Genomic DNA, 20069 nt, shown 5'->3' with positions numbered 1-20069 from the left:
TTACTTCATGGACTGGGTGGAGTACACTGGTAAGCCCCCCAATTCCCCACCCACTTGCCTTTATGTTGTGCACCTCTGAGCTATGGCTCCGCCATTTAACACAATAGGAATTACAGGCAGACGAGTCCCCACCTCCTGTTTAAAGAATCTCATTATCTCTGTCAGACAGGATTGCTTCTGTAGGGGTAGAGGGGAGTAACTGTGATACGGCCATTGACCTGACCTCAAGACCTCATGCCTGGGTTTAGCCCTTGACCTGGTCTGGATTTGACTCTTGGTGTCTTAACACCTGGGGGGTGGGGGTTACGCTGTCTGACCCTCCCCTTGTGCCAGTGTGGTGGTTTTGCAGTCAGGCTGGTGATCCTAGCTGCTGTAGTTTAGGGCTGGCCCACTGCAGGTCAGGACAGCATAGCCTAGGCTTGGGAGAAAGCAAAGGAGGACTTATGTTGGTGTAACACCACTGCTTGACTGCAGAGATATCACTGAAGAAAGTGTGTGTGGGTGGGTGGGTTTCTCTCTCTCTCTCTCTGTGTGTGTGTGTCCATGCTTCAAAATATTCTGTTCTCAGAGTCACCAGTTTCTGCGCAATCAAACTTTTGTATGACCAGGTATTTGAGATACTCAAGTCTTCACCTTTGACACATGCATAGACAATGTCAGTCTTGGATAAGGCCAAGAAGAATAATCTGCTAAGGAGATATATGTGATGAGCAGGTTTTTGATGGACTGATAGAGTTAAACCAGCACAATACTCCAGTTTAGTGTGAACACATTGCTTTACATACATCATGAGAACCAAATCCAGCACCCAGGCTCGTTTAGGTGATCTGCAGACAGATGTTCAGGTGAAACCTTGTTGAATTTCTCGGGGCATTCAAATGCTTATACCTCTTTTGAGACTCAGTAGTGTGGTTCCATATAGTGGTTTGGTGGTGTATATTGTGAATTCTATAGTTCACCTCAAGGTCTTATACACTACTAGCTATAACATTAGCCTCTTTGTGGGGATGATGTGCATTAACTTAATGCTTTAGAGTTATACATATGCAGGTATGTAATGCTGGCTCTCCAGCCCCCTTCCGGGGAGCACCGACATGACATGCCTTTGTTCTAGCATTGCACATTCACGGCAATTAATTTTACTATAGATATAAAAGTGATTGAGCTTTTATTACAGTGTGCTGCAGGAGGTTTAAAAAAAGTTTGACACCCTTACCTAGGAGGTTTGGAGTGGGCTTGGGTATTTTGTCACTAAAACAGCCAGGCTCCAGGAGTGACTGTAAAAACGTCCGAGGAATCAGTTCTTCATCCACTATTTATGTGTAGTGCATGGGGCTTCCGGACAGCCTAGCCCACCCTCCCCCTATCCCCTGAGTCAGCGATACAACGGCAGGTACAGACAAATGTAATTATGCTACGCAAAACGAAGGGGGGTGGGCACAGAGTGCGTAGGAAGTGTCAGCCAAGGAGAAGGGGAAGTAAATGAGGGCAAATCCATTTATCCTTTACAAATCAAGTTTACGATTTTAATCCCCAGTCTGGAAAATCAAATGTTTTCATTCATGTTTTATTCTTCTGCTGCACAATGGCCAGTAAAATCACTGATCTTTTAGCCAGCCGGAGCCCAGTGAAAATAATACCTGCAGTCCCATGAGAAATATCACATGTTGCCATCACTGGTGTTGTTCTTTCTGCTCATAAAAACACCCTGAGTGTAGCAGCATAATCAATGTTATAGGAAGAGGAGGAGGACCAGTGATGGAGTAAGTATGTGTGTGTGAGAGAGAGCGAGAGAGAGAGAGAGAGAGCGAGCGAGGGAGGAAGAGAGGTTGGAACTGTCTGCCTTTCTTGTCTTTGATTCGTTGCCTCTCTGTGTAATTGGATCAAGTGCAGACTTGCCTAGCACCATGCTTTGTTTGCAGAGTGGACAGCAGGAGAGTGGAGCGTGAACATTCCAGATAGAGAGAGAGAGAGAGAGAGAGAGAGAGAGAAAGAAAGGCATGTGTGCGATTGTAAGAGAGTGAAAGAAAAAGACAGACAAGACCGAGAGAGTGAAAAGGTGGTAGGGAAAGAGAAAGAAAGATCAGCTTATGAGAAGGGAGAGAGAGAGACGGAGAGAGAAGAAGGAGGGGTCAGAGTCTGGAAGAAGCCGAGTGGGTGTTCTCTTCACTTGTCCATCCTTCCGCAGTGGGAGGTGCGTGCCGCACTAACGATTGGCTGCGTCTTTCGTCCACGGCACCGGCTTCCAGACACAGGAACGGGCACGGGCACGGGCACCAGCTGCTCCTGGATGATACAGCCCATCTTAGCCCCCGCCAGTGGAGCGTGACGGCATGGCTCTTGAGCTGGCTAAGCCCCCGCTACAGCCTCAGGCCACTCACACCGCTCACCCTGCCCTGCCCTCAGGTGCGTGCTGAGCCCTTGCCACCGCCCCTGCCTCCAGAGACCACCGTTAATTATAGGCTCCGCTCTGCACGTGTATTTTTCCCTGCGTCAACAAGAGAGGAAGGATGCCTTGAGAGTGCAAGCCTGGGAGGAAGAAACCTCATCTGGCGTGGAAGTCAGAGCTGCGTCTTGGATGCTAACAAGGTTATCCTGCCAGCGCTTGAAGATCGTCACTGCTTTCTCTTGGTCTCTCCCCCCCCTCCCCCAAGCGATCTGATAATGGACAGCACACTTTACGAGCCACGACGCGCGATGCCAACAGCGTTGCTCCCACTGCTGCTGCGTAGCTTTCGGAGCTAGAAGCCTGCTGTCTGGAGACCAAACTTTCACAATAGACGAGAAGGGGATCAAAAGCAAACAAACGAGCAGAGACAACCCAAGAGGGATGGAGGTTGGAACGGAGGACTCCTCGGTCGGACTTTGTGCACCTCTGGACGCTGCGTCCCCTGCGGGCCCATCCTCGGAAGCTCCTCCTGAAGCTAGCCCCGAGGAGACTGCTGAAGAGGAGGAGGAGGAGGAGGAAGAGGTGGTAGGGGAGGGTGGGGGGGAGCGTGGTCCGCTGGGCTGCCTTGGCTTGGCAGCCGCCTCCTGCTGCGTATGCGTGGAGCTGGAGCAGATACGCAGCTGTGCCCGTTCTGAGAAGATCTGCATCCTGCCTATCCTTGCCTGCCTGCTGAGCCTGGCGCTCTGTACTGCCGGCCTCAAGTGGGTCTTTGTGGACAAGATCTTCGAGTACGAGCCACCCACCCACCTGGACCCAAAGCGAATCGGCCAGGACCCCGTGGTCATTGACGCTGACCCCACTCTGGGGCTCCCTGTGTCTGCCTCGCACCCTGCTTCATCCATTACCCTGCCGTCATCCCCTAGCACCACCACGAACCCTGGACAGCCTGAGGTGTTCGTGGAGGGTGAGTCTACGGCAGGCCCCTTCGCACCTGCCCCACCCAAGGTGACCCCCACATCAGCATTGACTAGCCGCACAGGCCCCAATGTCTGGCCCATCCCAAAAACCACCCCAGAACCTGGCAGGAACAGCACACCAAGCCAACATCCTAGTCTGGAATCTAACAACATCATTACTAAAACCTGTAAGTACACTTGCTGTTTGTCTAGTGCCTTATTGGGTGGATTGAAATCTCAGCTTTTGGCTTGAAGGTGCCCTTGTACAGAGGAGGGGGTCAAATCTCAAATTCTCGGTCGTGATTTTACTGTATAAGCATTGCGTAGTTTTATAATAAACACACAATATCCATATATTTTAGTTACTTATAGTGCCATTTTTTTTCTAGACGAATAAGTGGTTATGAGCAGTCCAAGTACTTGCCTTAAAGTAAAAATTCTGTGATGCATAAATATCTGCGTTAAATTATTTCTCATATATCAACACATGGAATAGTTTTTATTTCCATGACACTGAATAAAAATACTCATGGCATTTTCTTTTGTCTTTTCAAACCAATGCTTCATTGACTTTTCAGATGTAACTCATGTGTCATGTCATGCTAGAAGGAAGTGCCTGTTGCTCACATCTTTGAGGGCCAGCATGTTGCATCTTGTTGGCTCCGGTGACTAAGCCTACCAAGAATGAGCAACTTTACCTGAAGACCTAGTGTAATCCACCCTCCCTGTGCAACCACAACTGAGTTACTCCCCTGTGACCCAAACCAAGATAACACCTGCCACAGTGCATCAGTTACTTCCACCCTCAGTGAGGGTTGTAAAACATGGACATCAAAAGATGAGTCACCGTGTGCTCTAGGTATGGGCAGAGCTGTTGACCTGGCCACACACACAGACTATCTCACGCTTGCCACCGTGACTGAAAGCCGAACAAATTAATGGAGGGCCTCCAGACGCAGCACTGCTCTGGTCTGCCACCGTCACGTCCTCCCACTCCCATTCATCCTTTCCTTTTTTTCCCATGGCATCCACTTCTGCTGCTTGTAGCAGTTTCGCGTGGTAGGGAGGTCAGCCTGACCTAGTGTGGCCAGCTGCAGTGGTAGAGCTAGAAAAGAAAAGGGCACAGTGCACATACCGGTTATCACCACTGAATGGAAGCGGATGGGTTTTTCCATTCTGTGTTCAGCTAAGTGAGACGCTAACAGTGTCAATTTAAAGAGTAAATTGTCTCCGTCTTTTTCAGTCTTCCACAGTAACTGACACTGTGGTATTTGCAGCGCACTGAGTGGTTCTTGCAAGGGAGTTAGGGCACGTTTCTCAGAGATGACAGAAATTTGTTCAAAATAAAGCAATTAGTTCAAAGTGAATTTAAAAGTGACCACAATTTAATACCCTGTTGTGTGTGTGTGTGTGTGTGTGTGTGTTGTGCCAAATGTTCGTAAATTGTATCTTAATGTTCTATAAATATAATCTATATGATCTGTGTAACCTATATAATAATAATAATAAATGTAATTTGATTTTCTATCTGATCAACTTAAGTAAGCCTGGCAATACATGCTGAAACAAGTGAAACAGTAAATCAGTAGTGTGCCTTGGCTAAAAAAAACAAAAACTGGAATCAGTTAGATCTGTCAGCTTTTCTGTCCTTTTAGTTACATATTACTTGAATCACGTGCTGTCAGAAAGCTAAAAGCCCTTCCCCTTACTGAGCAGCCATGATCAATTGTCCGAGGCCTGAAATGGAAATGCGATCGGTTTCAGTGGTAATCTCAGTCTAAATCAATATACACAGAGAGCAGGTCAGCTGCCCCAGAAGGAGGCCCAGGGAAAGCGATAGCGATTCTGACCCTGCCGGACATGCACCAACTAATCGGCAAGGACCAATGATCTGAACGGAAGTGTAATACAAAAGCAAATACATCGATATGTGTGGGTGTGTGTGTGTGTGTGTGGGGGGGGGGGGTGTACTCCTTTGAGCTTCCTCATTTGTACCTGAGCATTCAATACATTTTGTGTATTTGAAATGCAGTAGGCCAGTATAAAGATGTTCTAAACTGTTTTCTGCAATTTCAGAAAAGTTCTGTACACTAATTCACTTTATGCATAATATTCCATATTCCTCTAAACCAGCTATTTAAAGTGCGTGCTTGCCTTTTTGTGTTTCCCATAGCAGCTGGTCTAAGCAATTTTAAAGCTAAATGAATTTCATTACTTAAAATGACCGCGATCTCAGCAAGTTTTCTGCCGATTGAAATTTCACTCTGTGTGGAGTAGCCTCTAGCCTGATTTAGCCTAATAAGACACACACATTCATACACACTCTACTTTTTCAGTCACACCTGCAAACTACCTGTCTTCAGGCAACACTATCAGCATACGTGCATTTGTTCCAACCAAGCCAACTGAACTTTTATCTCATACAGAGCTGATTAAAGTCCACATCCTTGAAGGACTCTGGCACTAAGCACACACTGCTCTGTGAGGGGTCATTGCATAGCAGTAAAATAGTTTTTCCTCTTACTTTTTCTACTGAGTGCCCGAAGGCCTCTTCTTCCCTTTAAAGGTTTTCACTCTAAACCAGAGGATTTGTTGGGAGAGAACTACTTGTTACTACATTCCCACTTCATTACAATACAGTGTATGACACACCAGCTGTCATGTCATGCGCGTCACAGGGATGTGCAATTACAGCTGAAGGCAATAATTTGCGGCTGACTGAGTGTGAGCTCACTGTTATTTCACAAGTGGAGCTTCTGTTCTCTGCAGTTCTCCTGTGTTGGCCGGTGGTTTTGTTAATGGAACGCTGTGCATACACCAAATACAGCACATTAGATGAGAATAACGTTAAGCGTAGGTAGGTTAAGGGACAGTTATAATGTGATGACCTGGCTATGATCTACTCCAACAAACAAACTAACTTTAAGTGTCAGAGTTTATAGAAATGGCTAATACATATATAAAAACATTAATAAATTGTTACTGTGTCAGGCCACTGGTGCAGGTAACAAATGCACTTTGCACTTTGCAAATGTATTGATCAGTGCAGGGAAAATGTTAGTACACACTTCTGTGGTTAGCTCCCCAGTCACTTTTCATTCTGCCAAGTTTATGGCACAACTCTTCGGCCTCTCGAGGGTTTGGTGGGTTTGGAGCAGACTGGATGGAGCAGTTTCCATGGTCACTCTCTGCCCTCTGCCCTTTATCCAGATCCTTTAATGTGTTCTTTTTTTTTTCTTCTTTTTTTAGAGAGCTTGAGATTTATGAATAATACGTTTGATGTGATTTGACTCTGAACAAGTGAGCCCTGCTCAGAGATTGTGAAGACTGTTGTAACTAGAATATTTATGGATTCTGGTGTGTTTGTTCAAAGTAAACACTTCTCATACATGTTACAGGTTTCAGAAAATATCATCAAAACCATTGTAATGTTTATTTCTGCACTTTTGTATAAATGCATAGCAGCTTTGGGTGAATCATGCTGAAATATTCATCTTGGTGCTTGTATAATCTATAATGGTAAGCTTGTAGGTCTCTATCCTGTGGTATGCTTATTTAACTGTACGGACCTATACGCTTACTTAATAATGTATACATGACTTCCCATAGACTGCTGTGCTTTTATTGATTGCCGCAGTCTGTTTTACCATCTCATCACTGGTTCCATATCAACCATCAATTTGCTATTGACTCCAAATCTCAAAGCTTTTCTTATGATACTATTATGCTTTTTATGCTTTCTCTTACTCCAACATTACTTTTTTAAAATCATTTTTGATTTGAAATGAAAGTTGATCTTTTTTGTAATGGTATGACTTTGTTCCCACTCAGCAGTGGGCAGCTTATTTTGTTTGTCATTATAGATTGCCTGTTGCTTTTTGGCCCTTTTATCATTTTGGCTAAATGATCTTTTAAAGTTATACATATTCTTGCAAATGATACGTTTATATCCCCCCACCCCACTGTTCAGGCAGCCTTTGTTCTGGGATAATTAGGTTCGTGCAAAGGTCATGTCAGACACTTAGCAAATGAGTCCTGGTCCATTACAGCCACCTCTTATCCTATGATGCTATTGTTCTCTTTTACAAGAAGCATGAGATCTCAGGGCTATTTGAGGTCTCACTGTTTGCAGTTCTGGAATAACATGGTTTTTCAGAGTATACTGATGTGCAGTTTTATTCAGCTAATGCCATGTCTCCCATTATTTGACACAGTGGGGCCAGTTAAATCCACTTATGCAGGCCAGCTGGTGGTTTTTTGAGGCTTACATTTTTATCATCAGTCATGGCAATTCCAAACCCAGTTTTGCAGCAAATCAGATGAGTTTATTCACATATGAGTGGCCAAAGAAAACCACAAATGCCTTGTGAATCTGTGCCAAAATTTGCATTAGCTGTTTGTGAACTTGCATAGTTTTAGTGTGGACAGGTAGCCAGCATGGTGATGCTGGACTGTACAATGTACCCGGACTGTGTTTTATGGTCCGTGAGGCCCCTCACCTTACCTGGATGTGGCAGCAACCACCTACCTCTTTGGCATGGACACTGGCTATCTAACATGACACACTCTGTTGTGCCATGGGTTCATTCTAAATGCCTGACCCAAACTGAAGAGCTTTACCATTTACAACCCATGGTAAAGCTGGATGGAGCGTTACATTAGCTGGTCGGGTCATGTTCTGTCAGCAGCATTTTCAGTCGAGAGAATTCTTATGATTTGGCTTTTTCATCATATAGTTAACGTTGAGTGTAGCATTCGGTGGGGCGAGTTTACGTTAATAAGCATAAGTCAACAGGATTAGCACGTCAAACACATGGGGGGTCAGGGGCTTATGAGGAACTGAAGGACCCTTAGATGAGGGCAAGCAGGCTAACAAATTCATTACCCTTATGGAGTAAGGCCAGCTGAGGCGATGCTCAACTAATTGAATTAGACCGAAATTAAGTGACATCTGGCACTGGTGCCATGGCTGAAGGTAGATGCCGTTAGATCTCTGCCATTCGGAACGGATTACACGAACGGCCACTGGTGTTCGGTCCTTTGCCTTACCCCAGTGACTCAGCAGACACACAGCACTGTCTCTCAGATTCACCGCTGTATGATGAACCTTTCCCCTTCTGCCATACCATCATCGGGGCAATTGTTACCACAGCCACTGCAAAGGGCTTTTGGCACCACCTCAGAAAAGCTCTTAGATTTTTTTTTTCTTAAGATGCAAAAATGTCTTTCTTTAAGTTCTTTCACTAATCCTTCTCCTGAGCTGTTTTTTTTTTTCATTTTCCCCTTCATTTCTCCTCACTCTTTGACCATATGAGCCTGAGGTGAATGTAACGTGTTCAACTGATGATGGGATTGCTGCTGTACCATTTGTTATATAAAGTCCATTACCTAATGATGTGCCATGCCTCATCTGTGTGGTGCTGTCGCCGCACAGACCTAGATCACTTTAGCTGTGAGATTTAGTGCTTTTATTCTCCTCTGGGACTGCAGCCGATCCCAACAGACGTGGAGGATGAAAAATGTGCGGTGTCTGCTTGCAATGAATAATGTACAAAGAGCTGTAGAGATAAAATCAACAGTCTGAGAGGTTGAAAAGCCTGAAATGTGTGGAATATGTCTAGTCAACCTTCCTTTGAATGGGTCTCAGACAGGTCTCAAAGCTTTCTCATTAAGCTGGGTCAATGTACTTTAGATCTGTACCGTATCATATCCATAGCTTGTCCTGTCTTTTGCAGTTTCTTTTTTTCCTTGACTGTAGTAGAGCTCACGGGAGCTCATTTAGCAGCTTTAACAGCTGTATTCTTCCATGATATGCCATTATATGAATACTGTATATTCTCTTCATTTGTGCCTTTGCACAGCCTTACCGGAAGGGAATCCTGCAGCATATCGGATACCGCGATACTGATACTCCTCCGGAAAACCAGGTCCCCTGGAGTCTGTGCGGTGATATTGCAGGGACGCTCATGAGTCTTGTGTTACAGCACAAGCAGGCAAGGTCACCAGAGCCGAGATGCACTGCATCGGCAGCTTTGCTTTGTGTCGGTGTGCCCCTAATATCGCAACAAAAGTCAACTGTGTCGATATGTGCAAGATGCTTCAAACTTTATCTGATTATTTACGTATTAGCATCTTATTTATGGTATAGCCTATTGAGCTTACTCATCATAGTCATCTATTCTACAAACCTGGTGTTTGCGTTTCTCGTTAGTCAGTAAGAAAAAATGAAACGAATGGGGCTTCAGTTGGGCTACAACTGGGAAAGCAGGGTTGCGTGGTCCTTTCACTCACTGACTATAATGGGGTGTGGCAGTGTGCAGACCACACAGCCGTCGGCCCTCCTGAGACGAGCTCGTCAAACGCCTCATAACGGGCCACGCCACAACGGCTGAGGCACACCTCTGAACAAGCCGACGCCCAGGCAGCCGTTGAAGCTCTTTTTTTTTTTTGTTCTCGCTCTCAAACTCTCCATGCAGCACATAAATGACAAGCAGCGCAGGAATGAAGTGGCTGCTAAAAGCATTCTGGTATGGAGGGCCTGTTTTGTCTGTCTGTTTGCTCTGCTTTTGCTTTCCAGCATCTACTCATTGTGCCTCTGTTTGGTGTGGTGCATGCACCAAGTTGGTGTGGTGTAGTTTCTGGGGGCCTTTTTATCCTGGAATCTGACCAGGACCAATCAGTCAAAGGTTTCTGGCCCACAACAAGTGGTCTGTCTCTCTTATAAAGCACTGCAAGCATTTTTTTTTTGGCTCCTGTACCACTGTTGGGCCCATGGAAGAGTGTTTCATTTAGTGCATCGCAAAGCACTCCACCTATCTGGAGCCTACCCTCGACAGAGAAACACTCTCAGGGATAGCAATCCATCCTGACAAAAGGTTAAAATATTAGTACGTATACAGCTTATGCCTCATGCAGCATTAAAAAAGGAGAGAGGATGTTAAAATGCCAATAAGTATGCATGACCAGAGGAAACATGCAGAGGAGCATTAGTCGTGATAAAAGCGCAGCGGTGGACGGAGAGATTGCGGAAGCGGCCTCAATGCAGTAAACCCCCCCCCCCATGTTTCTTTTTCTCTTTCCCCTCCTTCTATTTCTATCTCTCTTTCATCCTGCATGCCCTCTTTCTCCGTTCACTCGTTTTGTTTCATTCATTCCCTCCTCCCCTTTTCATCTCTCTCTAACTCTCCGCTCCGCCACCCCAGTGCCTTTGACCACATCTCCCTGCTCGCGGCTCTCCGCCTACCTTACGGGATGTGTATTGCTTTCTCATGCAACGTGCCCCACCCTCCGACCCCACCCCCGATCCTGCAGAGCTCATGGTGGCATACAGTGATTTCTTTACCCAGTACATGCACTTTTTGTTTTCTCTGTATCTTGCTGACATGGGCTCTGATAGGATGGATATTTTATCCATCAGCCTTGCCTGCCTGCCTTCTGCAGTGTATCTCTCTCTCTCTCTCTCTCTCTCTCTCTCTCTCTCTCTCTCTCTCTCTCTCTCTCTCTCTCTCTCTCTGTCTCTCTCACTTTCTCTCTCACAACAGCATAGTGTCTCCCAAGAAAAATGGGGTGAGCCCCACACGCCACCCACCCTGCTTGAGAAATGTGGGAAGGACAAAACCACTGCAGTGCAGCTGGTCTCCACCCACTCTGTGTACTGCCCACCGTCTTCCCCTCATCACGCTCCCGTTGCTTCATCTGACTTTCCCAAGTGTACTTATGCCTCACAGTCGCACGGCCAGTGGAGTGTTTCAAGCACTGGGGGCTCGGAGATTTGTTATGCTTTTATGCCTTCTGTTTGCATACCCAGATTTATTGGCTGGTTTTTGCCAGATTACTTAGGTTAGTTTAATCAACCGGGTTAGTTAATCAGCAAATGTTTTGAGTGACACTTCGGCTGTTGCACATAACTGGTGAAATGAATGGCAGGGATATGTCCTCCCATTTGGCAGACCAGCCTGATCCCTAGGGCCAGTCATAAACGGGCTTTGTCAGCAAGACACTGTCAGTCTGTTCTGGACTGTGTGTGCCCACAGACTGTGCTCAGTATTAAATTCCTTTGACACCCACAAGATAAATCCATGATTCATGGTTCATTGGTCACCCAAACATCCTACCTCATTCAGAAGGCGCACGAGTGCCGGTTCCAACCAGCGCCTGAGTCTGGGCTTTCATTGATGCGTTTTCTTGCTCTTCAGTGAGGCTGAAACAGGAAGAAGCAGGTTGGCATACAAGGCTGGGTCTATTTGAGCACTTATGCATGAGAGATGCTCACCTGGTGATGGGAACTTTTTGGAGCACAGACAAGTCTTGTGTGTCCATGAGATGGAACGCCAGATTAAAAAGATGCCATTTTTTTTCCTATATTTATTTATTTGTTTAATTTATTTATTTTAAATGCATACTAGATTAAATATTTGTTCATTGCTTCTCTAAAAGGCCTTTGTGAAACCTTGTGAGTGTTTTTTACTGTAAACATTGAAGGTACCTGTCAAGTTCCACTGGATCATCGCATTCTTGCTCACTGCTGGAGAAAGACAACAGTCATCAGCAGGTGCTGTCACTGCTCAGCAGTGAGGGATGTTTACTGTGAGCAGGAAAGGACAAATTCAGTAGTGGCCACCTAAAGTCCCAGTAAAGTATATGTCTCTCTCTATATCTGTCTGTCTCACAGACATCCATGGAACGCTCTGGGGTACATTCATGAATACATTTTGGAGTAGCTCAGAATATCTTCCAAATGATTTTGTGTTGAGCTCCCACAATGAATAGAACAGCATAAAGAACAGCATACAAAGTCCAGCCCAGTGTTTATTACAGATTAACCCTTCTATCTAGCATTCCATTCATATTGCAATCGGACTATCTGTTGTCAAGTTCAAGTTACAAAATATACACCTACTTTAATATTACAAATTCATCAAACTAATGGAATGTTGTAAATAATGACTGGAAAATGGTTCACCACTCCAGAGAGAGCAATGAGACTGATCACAGTTTGAGGACACTGTGTATGTAATACCTCTGTTCTTGGAACTGATAGTAGCCATATACCATCTTCGTTCACATTCCATTCCACTTGCTCTGCTAGCGTGCGATAATGTTATTGCATTATACTGTGTTATCTTGCACTGCTATCTTAAGATAATGTTGATATTATACACTGATTCTAGCTCTAAATAAATTTTGCTTTCCTAAAATTACATAGCCTACATGATATTCCCAGTGTCCCAGTGCAGGGCCTGTTTACACTTTGGTTTCTTGTTATGTGCCAGTGCTGTTCTAGAGTGTATTTCAGAGACTCTAGCTCCCCAGTGGATACTGGTCTCCAATAATATGCTGGTGCTCTGATGCAACTCATTCATTTCCTCTCAACCATGTGGAATTCGTTCATGAACCACATACATTACAGTGTCCTATTTTTTTGTATTGTTTCTTTGCAATTGACTATTAAATATGTGGGAGGTATGTGTTGTGTAATAGAGAGTTAGATTAATTTAATCCTAGAATAAATGAGCCTCGGCCACTTTTTATGTCCTGTTACCAATTATGTGGATTTCTGCTTAACAAATGGTTGAGTTCCATCTAATCATTTGTCTTATGGCTAACCTTACTTAAGTAGCCAGACATACATTCCATGTCCTAGCTCTAGACTCTCAGTATTAGAATATTGGGCATCACATCACTGCAGCAGGTATATGCTTCGGTCACATTTGTCTCCATGTGAGAAGATGTGTCGGTCAGAGCGCGGGGGTGAGAACCAGCAGGAAGGAGGCAACGAGAGAGTCCTGCTGAGTGCAGCACTCAGATCCGGCCACACGCCTGGGTTGGGGTAGGGGTGGGAGGTGAGGATGGGGTGGGTGTGGAGGCGGGTTATGGGTGGCAGATGGGGGTTGGGGGAGTGGGGGGGGGGGGCAAAGGGATGTGCTCCCTGGCTTGTGGCAAGCAGAGGCAGAGAAAGCCAGACAGAGTTGCTGGTGCAGTGGCATCATGGATCAGCGTTTTTGCAGCACATTAGTGGGTTTTGGGTGGGTGGGGGGTTGTTTTGAGGGTTGTTTTTTTTCTTTTTTACTGTAATGGCTCCTTTTTTTGGCTATGTAGACAAATTTATCTGTGTTGCAGAGTAACCAGCTTTCATCGATAGCCAGGAATATTTAAAGCCAATCAATACACATCAAGTGCTAGCTTTGTGGCAGTGCACATTTTAATCACCAGGCATTCAGGGTTCCTTATTTTACTGCTCCTTGAACTGACAAAACACTTAGCACTGCACTGCTGTGCAATTTAGCCTAGTGTTAAATACAGCTGACTGCAGTGCAGGTCTTCTGACTGGGATACTTTTAGGCAAGCAAGGATGAACCTCAGCATCTGAGATGCTGTGTACAGTCAGTGATGGTTGGCTGCATTGAATCTGCTGGATAGCACCTGGGGGCAGAATTAGGGAGAGAATTCTGCTTCATCACTAATGACGAGGCAGTAAATGACAGGGCAGATATCTGCTTCATCACTAATGATTTTAAGGGCGAGAACTGTTCTAGAGGCCCTTTCACTGGCCAAAGCATCAGGCTTGCTGGAAACACATAAAATGGAGTTTAAATGCCATTTAGGCTATTATTTGCACTGAACCAGTGTTCCTGTTAAATTGATTGATTGTTACTACTTTGTCCATTAACAATTGAGGATATGTTCCAAAAATACTTTTATTTCAAATTAAATTCCGTAAATACCATACCAGGTGATAAAGAACACTGAGTTATTGAGCATTAACATAGATTGTTGACCCTGAGTGAGACCCCCCCCCCCCCCCCCAAATCATCCAGGTGTTGCACTGTGTGTGTGCTATGAGAGCAGAGTAGAGTGAGGGGAAATAATTAACTTTTCATAAGACTGTCCTCATTAAAACAGATGCTTCCTCTCCCTGCCACCCCTCTACTTTTAACCTACAGCCTACTTCAAACAACCCAGTCCAGAATCATCCACACTGTCCCTACAACGTTGTCCACCTGCTCCAGTAAGCATGCAATTGGAGATGAAACACTCTGGGCCTGCATTCTGTCATTCCAGTGCCAAGTCTTGTGCTTTTTGCAATGTTTCCCTTTGTGTAGTGGTTGATAGCATTTAAACCTTATTAAAAAATAAGGTTAAAATTATTCAGTGATATGCCACTGTTCAGCATGCTACTAACGCATTCCAGTGAGGTGGTCGTGTTCGGCAGTTTTAAGTGTATTTGGGTCTTCTTGAAGGAGTGTCACTTGGGCAAGTCTTTTAATATTGATTTGGACATGATGGATATGTACAAATGAAATCCAGTTGAGCAGTTTTAGGATGTTGCTTTTTGATGTCAGGCTATAGCCCTTTTGGTGGTTTAGAGTGCCTTGTCACAGGAATTTAAAAGGTTTGCATTTTATTAATACACTGTCTTGCCAAGACAAACATCTGCACAGCTCCTGAACTCTGTGCTCATTGGAATGATTTCCTGAAACGGAGTACATTACTCCAGGCTCCTTTGCAGGAAGCTCTTACCTTATTTGGCTCTGCCAACAAAGGCACCTTTGGGCCAAGGCTTGCCCACGCATTCCACAGCCCGGGGCCTCTCAGCGGGTTCCTGACATGTGCCTGCTGTTGCGTCAGGTGAAACACACCTTTTCCCACCTGGCAGCTCAGCACACACTGTCGCCATAGATTCATACGCAAACAGATGCTGTGGTCCCTTCTTGGAGTGGCCCGGCCCAAGAATGTGTGAAATGAATCAGCCAACGCCCCTGAATGGCGGCGTGAGCAGAGGCCAGTCAGCTGGCCAGTCCGATCAGTCCCACCATCTGATGGACCTTCACAGGAGTCTTCACCGGAGGAGCTATAGCAGTATTCAGGCTGATGAGTAGACACAACAGTTTCACACCTGTTATGGAGATAGCACGCAGGAAAACGGAGTTTGTTTGGGCATTCAGTTTGAACTTGGGATGGTAGCATATGGTTTATAGACCATAAAGCAGTGCTGCTGTGGCATTTGGTTTTTCTGTAGCCTAGAGAACAGTGTACAGTAAGAAATGTCTAGATTTTACACTGATTTATTCGTTCCTCTGAATCTAAGACACTGAACTGTCATATTTGTGGTGTTCCTCATATTTGTGGAGGTCCGTAGTAGCCTGTTCAGATGTTTTCATCAAGTCTAGAAGATAAGATGTATTTAGCAATGCTAATAATGTCATGCTATCACTTCTGTCTGTGATGCGTTGGTTGCTTTTTATATAATAGATTAACAGTGTCAGTTTTATTGTCAATATTTTTAATTTGTCTCTGTTAATGGGTCATTGTTAAAAGTTGCCAGTGTATCAAACTGCCAGGTAGATACAGGATAGAGTGATGATTTAAAGGGTAATCATCTCAGTAGGACACTTGTAGGACATTTGAGAACATCTGAGAAAGTAAAAGCTGTCCTAAAGGAGCAGCCAGCGAAGGACACCACTCTTACTGGTTGAGTATAAATAGAATATTAATTTGTATATGACGCCCTAAACTAGAATAGGCAACATAAATTCAGATTCATAATTTGTTGCTATTATTGTGCACAAAGCACTGGCCTTAATTGGAGTCATTTACTCTAGTGGAACTGGTGTGGCTCTGGGACTGGTTCTCACTAGTCTTGAGTTAAAGCTATTCCCTCAGTTTGCTGAGCTTGGCATCCTTCCTTTCTGATGGGTCCTCTCTTGGGGACAGCTGGAGTGCTGCAGTGGCATCGCTGCCCTCGATAGCTCCGTCACTCGTGTGATCGTGAGGCAAGAAACTGCTTGCCCAGCAAACTCCAGAGAGGTTGGGGAAGAGGAGGAGTAGGAGCAGGAGGATTAGAAAGCAGGGGGGCAAGCTGGAGATGGCCTTTTGGCACCGCATCACCACGTGCTGTCTGTATAGCACCAGGGTCTTGAGTTTCTTCCTACCAGCAGAAAAAAAAAAAAAGAAATGGATCCAAATCGATTGAGCCAACGAAGAAAAAAGAGCACAGCTCAGCTCTCTTGCATTGAAAGCCAAAACCCAGCTGCCTCAAATTTAGCCTGGACCTCTATCCCACGGACATCTTTTACACTGTTTTAATGAAGCTCATATTCAGCATTGATTATAGTGTTACTGCAGAAACATCGTTAAACCCGACATAGAAAAATTTGTATATGGCGTAGATGTTGTGGGCCTAATGTGGTGGTGTATGTATTGATTAAATGATTTTACATCAGACCTCACATGACATTGTTCACTTAGTCAGGTGAAAGTGAAGCTCATCTTCTGATGAGATTAGCTGCAGTCAGAGTCCAAAAGAACTGACTGGAAAGACAAGTGAAGGTTAAGCACTGGAATGCAGTTTTTCACCTTGCTCCTTTTGAGCCATCACTCACGGCAGTGGTGTCTTCGGGGGAGGCAGAGGCGCTTTGACCACACATTAATACGTGAGCTGAATTACTTGGATGCTCCATCCCACACCTTGAAAAGCCTGCATGGCCCCTGCCGTTATGGTTGCAGTGCTACTTTGTTTAAGTGTCTGTCAGATGAGGGACAAGTTGCCAAAAGCATTGCATGAACTGAATAGTCTTTGTTTTAGGCTTCTCACTTGAACTGAATCGCTTGTCACTCCACCCAGTACCTCTGTGCTATTTGTACCCAGTCTTATTGTGTTGTCTCTTTTTATGTGTGTTGCTCTGATTCAGACATATGCTAATCCATTTTAAGTCTTTTTCTCTGGAGCCACAGAAAGCTGTTGGGCCCTGACTGATGATCCGTGACAGCCTCTGATCTCTGATCCAGTAGGTTTAATGGGAGAGAAACACAATAATTCAATTATACAGACAAAAGCAATCTGTTGCACTGTCAATTACTCTGCCAGTGGTGGTTGTCTAGGACAGCAGTGGTATGGACCATAGAGATTGAATTGCGTTTAACTCAATGGTGATGTCTCCCACCTCAGTGGTTACCTGACTGGGTCCTTGACCCATGATTTCACTCTGGCATTTCATAGTGATCTCTAAGCAAACTCGATTGTCTCAAAGGAGACACAGTGTTGCAGTATCCAGCCGTCTAGTCAAAGTGCAGCAATATTCTAGACTTTAGATCCATTGGTTTCCAGGTCACGCATGGTCTGTGATTGTGCTTTGGAGGACAGGGATTTAGCCTGTCAGATGAGGGCACTTGGCACAAATTGTGGAAATATAATTTAAGAACTGCTTACAGATAGTTATTGATATTTCCAGTCCCAGGTCCCGCTGAAATTAATCTTCTCCTAAAACTGATTGCTTACTTGGTAATTTACTATGTGGAGTCACACATCTGAACATCAACCACCCTCTGTGGGTGGATGGCACATGCATGTGGTAGGTTGTTCTCCGATACTTAATCACGTCCTCTTTGTGAGGGAATGTGGATGCAGTAGGAAGTGAACTCATTAAAAAAAGGCTGGGCCGTCAAGTCCTACCTCCAGGCGCCGCCATGCTCAAACGTTGGCTCTCTTGGCAGGCCGAGGCGCAAACTCATGCCCTTGGGCTCAGCGCAGTGACGTATGCACTGGCGCTGCAGACGTCAGCCAGTGCCAGCTGCCAGCTGTGACGTGGGGAGGGTAGGCAGACAGCCATAGGCAGCAAGGGCTTGTTTAAAAATGCAGCCGAGCACTGAGCTGGCGCACTGGCGAGGGCAGGTAGCGGGGAGGAAGGTCGAGTGCTCAGGACTATTGATCCCTGCTGGGAAGCACCGGGAAGAAGGCATGCGGCTCCACGCAACCAGGCATTACCAGAACATCACAGGTAACGCCTGCTCTGTTCTACTAGCAGCATTCAGTGAATTCAGCTCGGAACTCGGTGATCGAGAATAGCCTTGGGCATTTTAGGAGCAAGTTCGTTTCTTAGAATATGGTATGAACTTGTCTGTTGGTCTTTAAACTGTCTTTGTAAAGTTATTAGTGCTGTTTTGTTTGATTGTATCTTTCCTTTTTTCTTATCTGAGAAAACCTGCATGCAAGTCAAAGCTAATTTTACCCACTTATTAGCTTTGTGCATTGCTGTTATATCGGGACCTGATTTTGTGGCTATTATATGAAAGTCATCCAGCACTAGTGGTCAGTGCCTCCCTGCAGAATTTAAAGTGCATCTTTATTTCAGTAAAGTTTGAAACTTCTCCACCTGGCACTGGCAGCTAATGCATTATTCCAGGAAGAGGTATATGGCATTCAAGGTGAGCAGTCCACATTGATTGGAGCTGCATCAGCAAACCAAAATGCCTCGTCAATGCAGCTCTCATGTTTCTCCAATATTCAGCCGGTGTTGAGCAGTACTGAAGGACACTAGGATCAAATGCGGTATACTTTCTGCAGCATCTGCTAAGGAGACAGCAGGTCTGCAGCAGCAGCGAAATGCTGCACTCAGGGGGATACTGTTGGCCTCTACTTCTAAACATGCCTCTAGCTGCATATCTCCAGCCAGGCTTGCTTAACTGATGACGGCGTAGAATTTGACAAGTGGAGCCCCAGAACTGTTCTCAGATCAGTGTGCCTGTGTTTTCCATGTGCTGAGCTGTCTTGTGCTGTCTTGCATCCCCCAGCAACCACCAGCACCACACCTGCGGCTAAGACGTCCAGCCACGTGACACGCTGCAGCGAGAAAGAGAAGGGTTACTGCGTGAATGGCGGAGAGTGCTTCACCCTGGAGGTCACACCCAAAAGCATCAAACGCCTCTGCAGGTAGGACCTTTGAAATGGTTGCAGATATTACGAACTCCGGTGGACTGTTTCATAGCATTGCTCTGTGTCATATTTCATTTAGGTCACCTGGTTTGGGTTTATTTCATTGTTATGGTCCTGGTAAGAAATCATTTTAACAAGCCTAATGTCAAAAAGCTCTTTCAGTGTAAATTTATATTGGCTTTTCTGATGCCATGAGGAAGTTAGAACCCATAAAGAGTTGGAGAACTGTCATGCCTGCTTGTACCATTGGGATATACACTGTTCAAAGCCAGCTGCTGGTCTGCTTCGTTTTTTGGGGGTTTTTTTTCTTTAAGAAACTCCCCTCATAAAAGAGCCCCACTGAGCTGGAAAGCTGATTGCAGTGTTAAAAGCGTGGGATGCTGTGTTTGTGCGGCTGCAGGAGTGAACGTGTGCGTATGGTCACAGGAGAGAGATGGCAACAACAACAAGTGTTTGCGTCCGTGGGGGCTCTCTGCAGCAAGCTCTGTTAGCAGTGATACACTGGTACATGCAGGACAGGGTTAGGCTGCTTCTGTGAGATGTATTCCAATTCTATCTGGACGATTACAGAAGCTGTAGGAATAATACTAAATACTAAACAGTTTTACCTTGCGCACAGCAGAGATTAAATGTGCACTGAAACCATATGTCATACAGGATGTTGGCATGGATTTTTTTCCCCCTCCAGTTGTCTCTGTTGGAAAGCTGCACGGAGGTGCTCAAGTGCATGTGCTTGCATGAGAGATTCCTCAGCATCTCACGTGCTCTACTTTATCAGGGATGCGCAGTGGAGCCATTAGCCTCATTAGGGATGCGCTCGGCCTTCCACATGCTCTGCCCGGCATTGGGCGGCTTCACATTGCCAAGGAGAAACTTTGGCACGGGGCCATTCAGTACATAAGAAGGACTTTTACTGTCCACTGAGAGATTTAGTTTCACCTTAAATACTTCAGTGACTAAGCACAAATACAATGTTGCTGGCACAAATTTCTGTTCCGCATGCAATGCAGGA

General features: G+C 45.3%; 1 protein-coding gene across 11 annotated transcripts in view; it reads left to right on the top strand.

Annotated features, from left to right (window-relative positions):
• Positions 1–20069, top strand: part of nrg1 (neuregulin 1) — a 74196-nt gene that overhangs the window by 43032 nt on the left and 11095 nt on the right. For 9 of the 11 annotated variants that reach the window (XM_081702467.1, XM_081702463.1, XM_081702462.1 and 6 more), the window contains exon 4: positions 18916–19054. In XM_081702467.1, the coding sequence (XP_081558593.1) occupies positions 18916–19054 (139 nt within the window). Of the gene's footprint in view, positions 1–1533; positions 3534–18915; positions 19055–20069 lie in introns of those variants that run through there. The other 2 variants (XM_026998233.3, XM_081702468.1) reach the window with 2 other exon arrangements.

Source organism: Electrophorus electricus, chromosome 19, assembly GCF_041902795.1.
Source record: "Electrophorus electricus isolate QZ-2024a chromosome 19, ASM4190279v1, whole genome shotgun sequence".
Taxonomy (NCBI): Eukaryota; Metazoa; Chordata; class Actinopteri; order Gymnotiformes; family Gymnotidae; genus Electrophorus; species Electrophorus electricus.
Note: the sequence above shows the minus strand (reverse complement) of the source record. Positions and strands in the feature narration are given on the sequence as shown.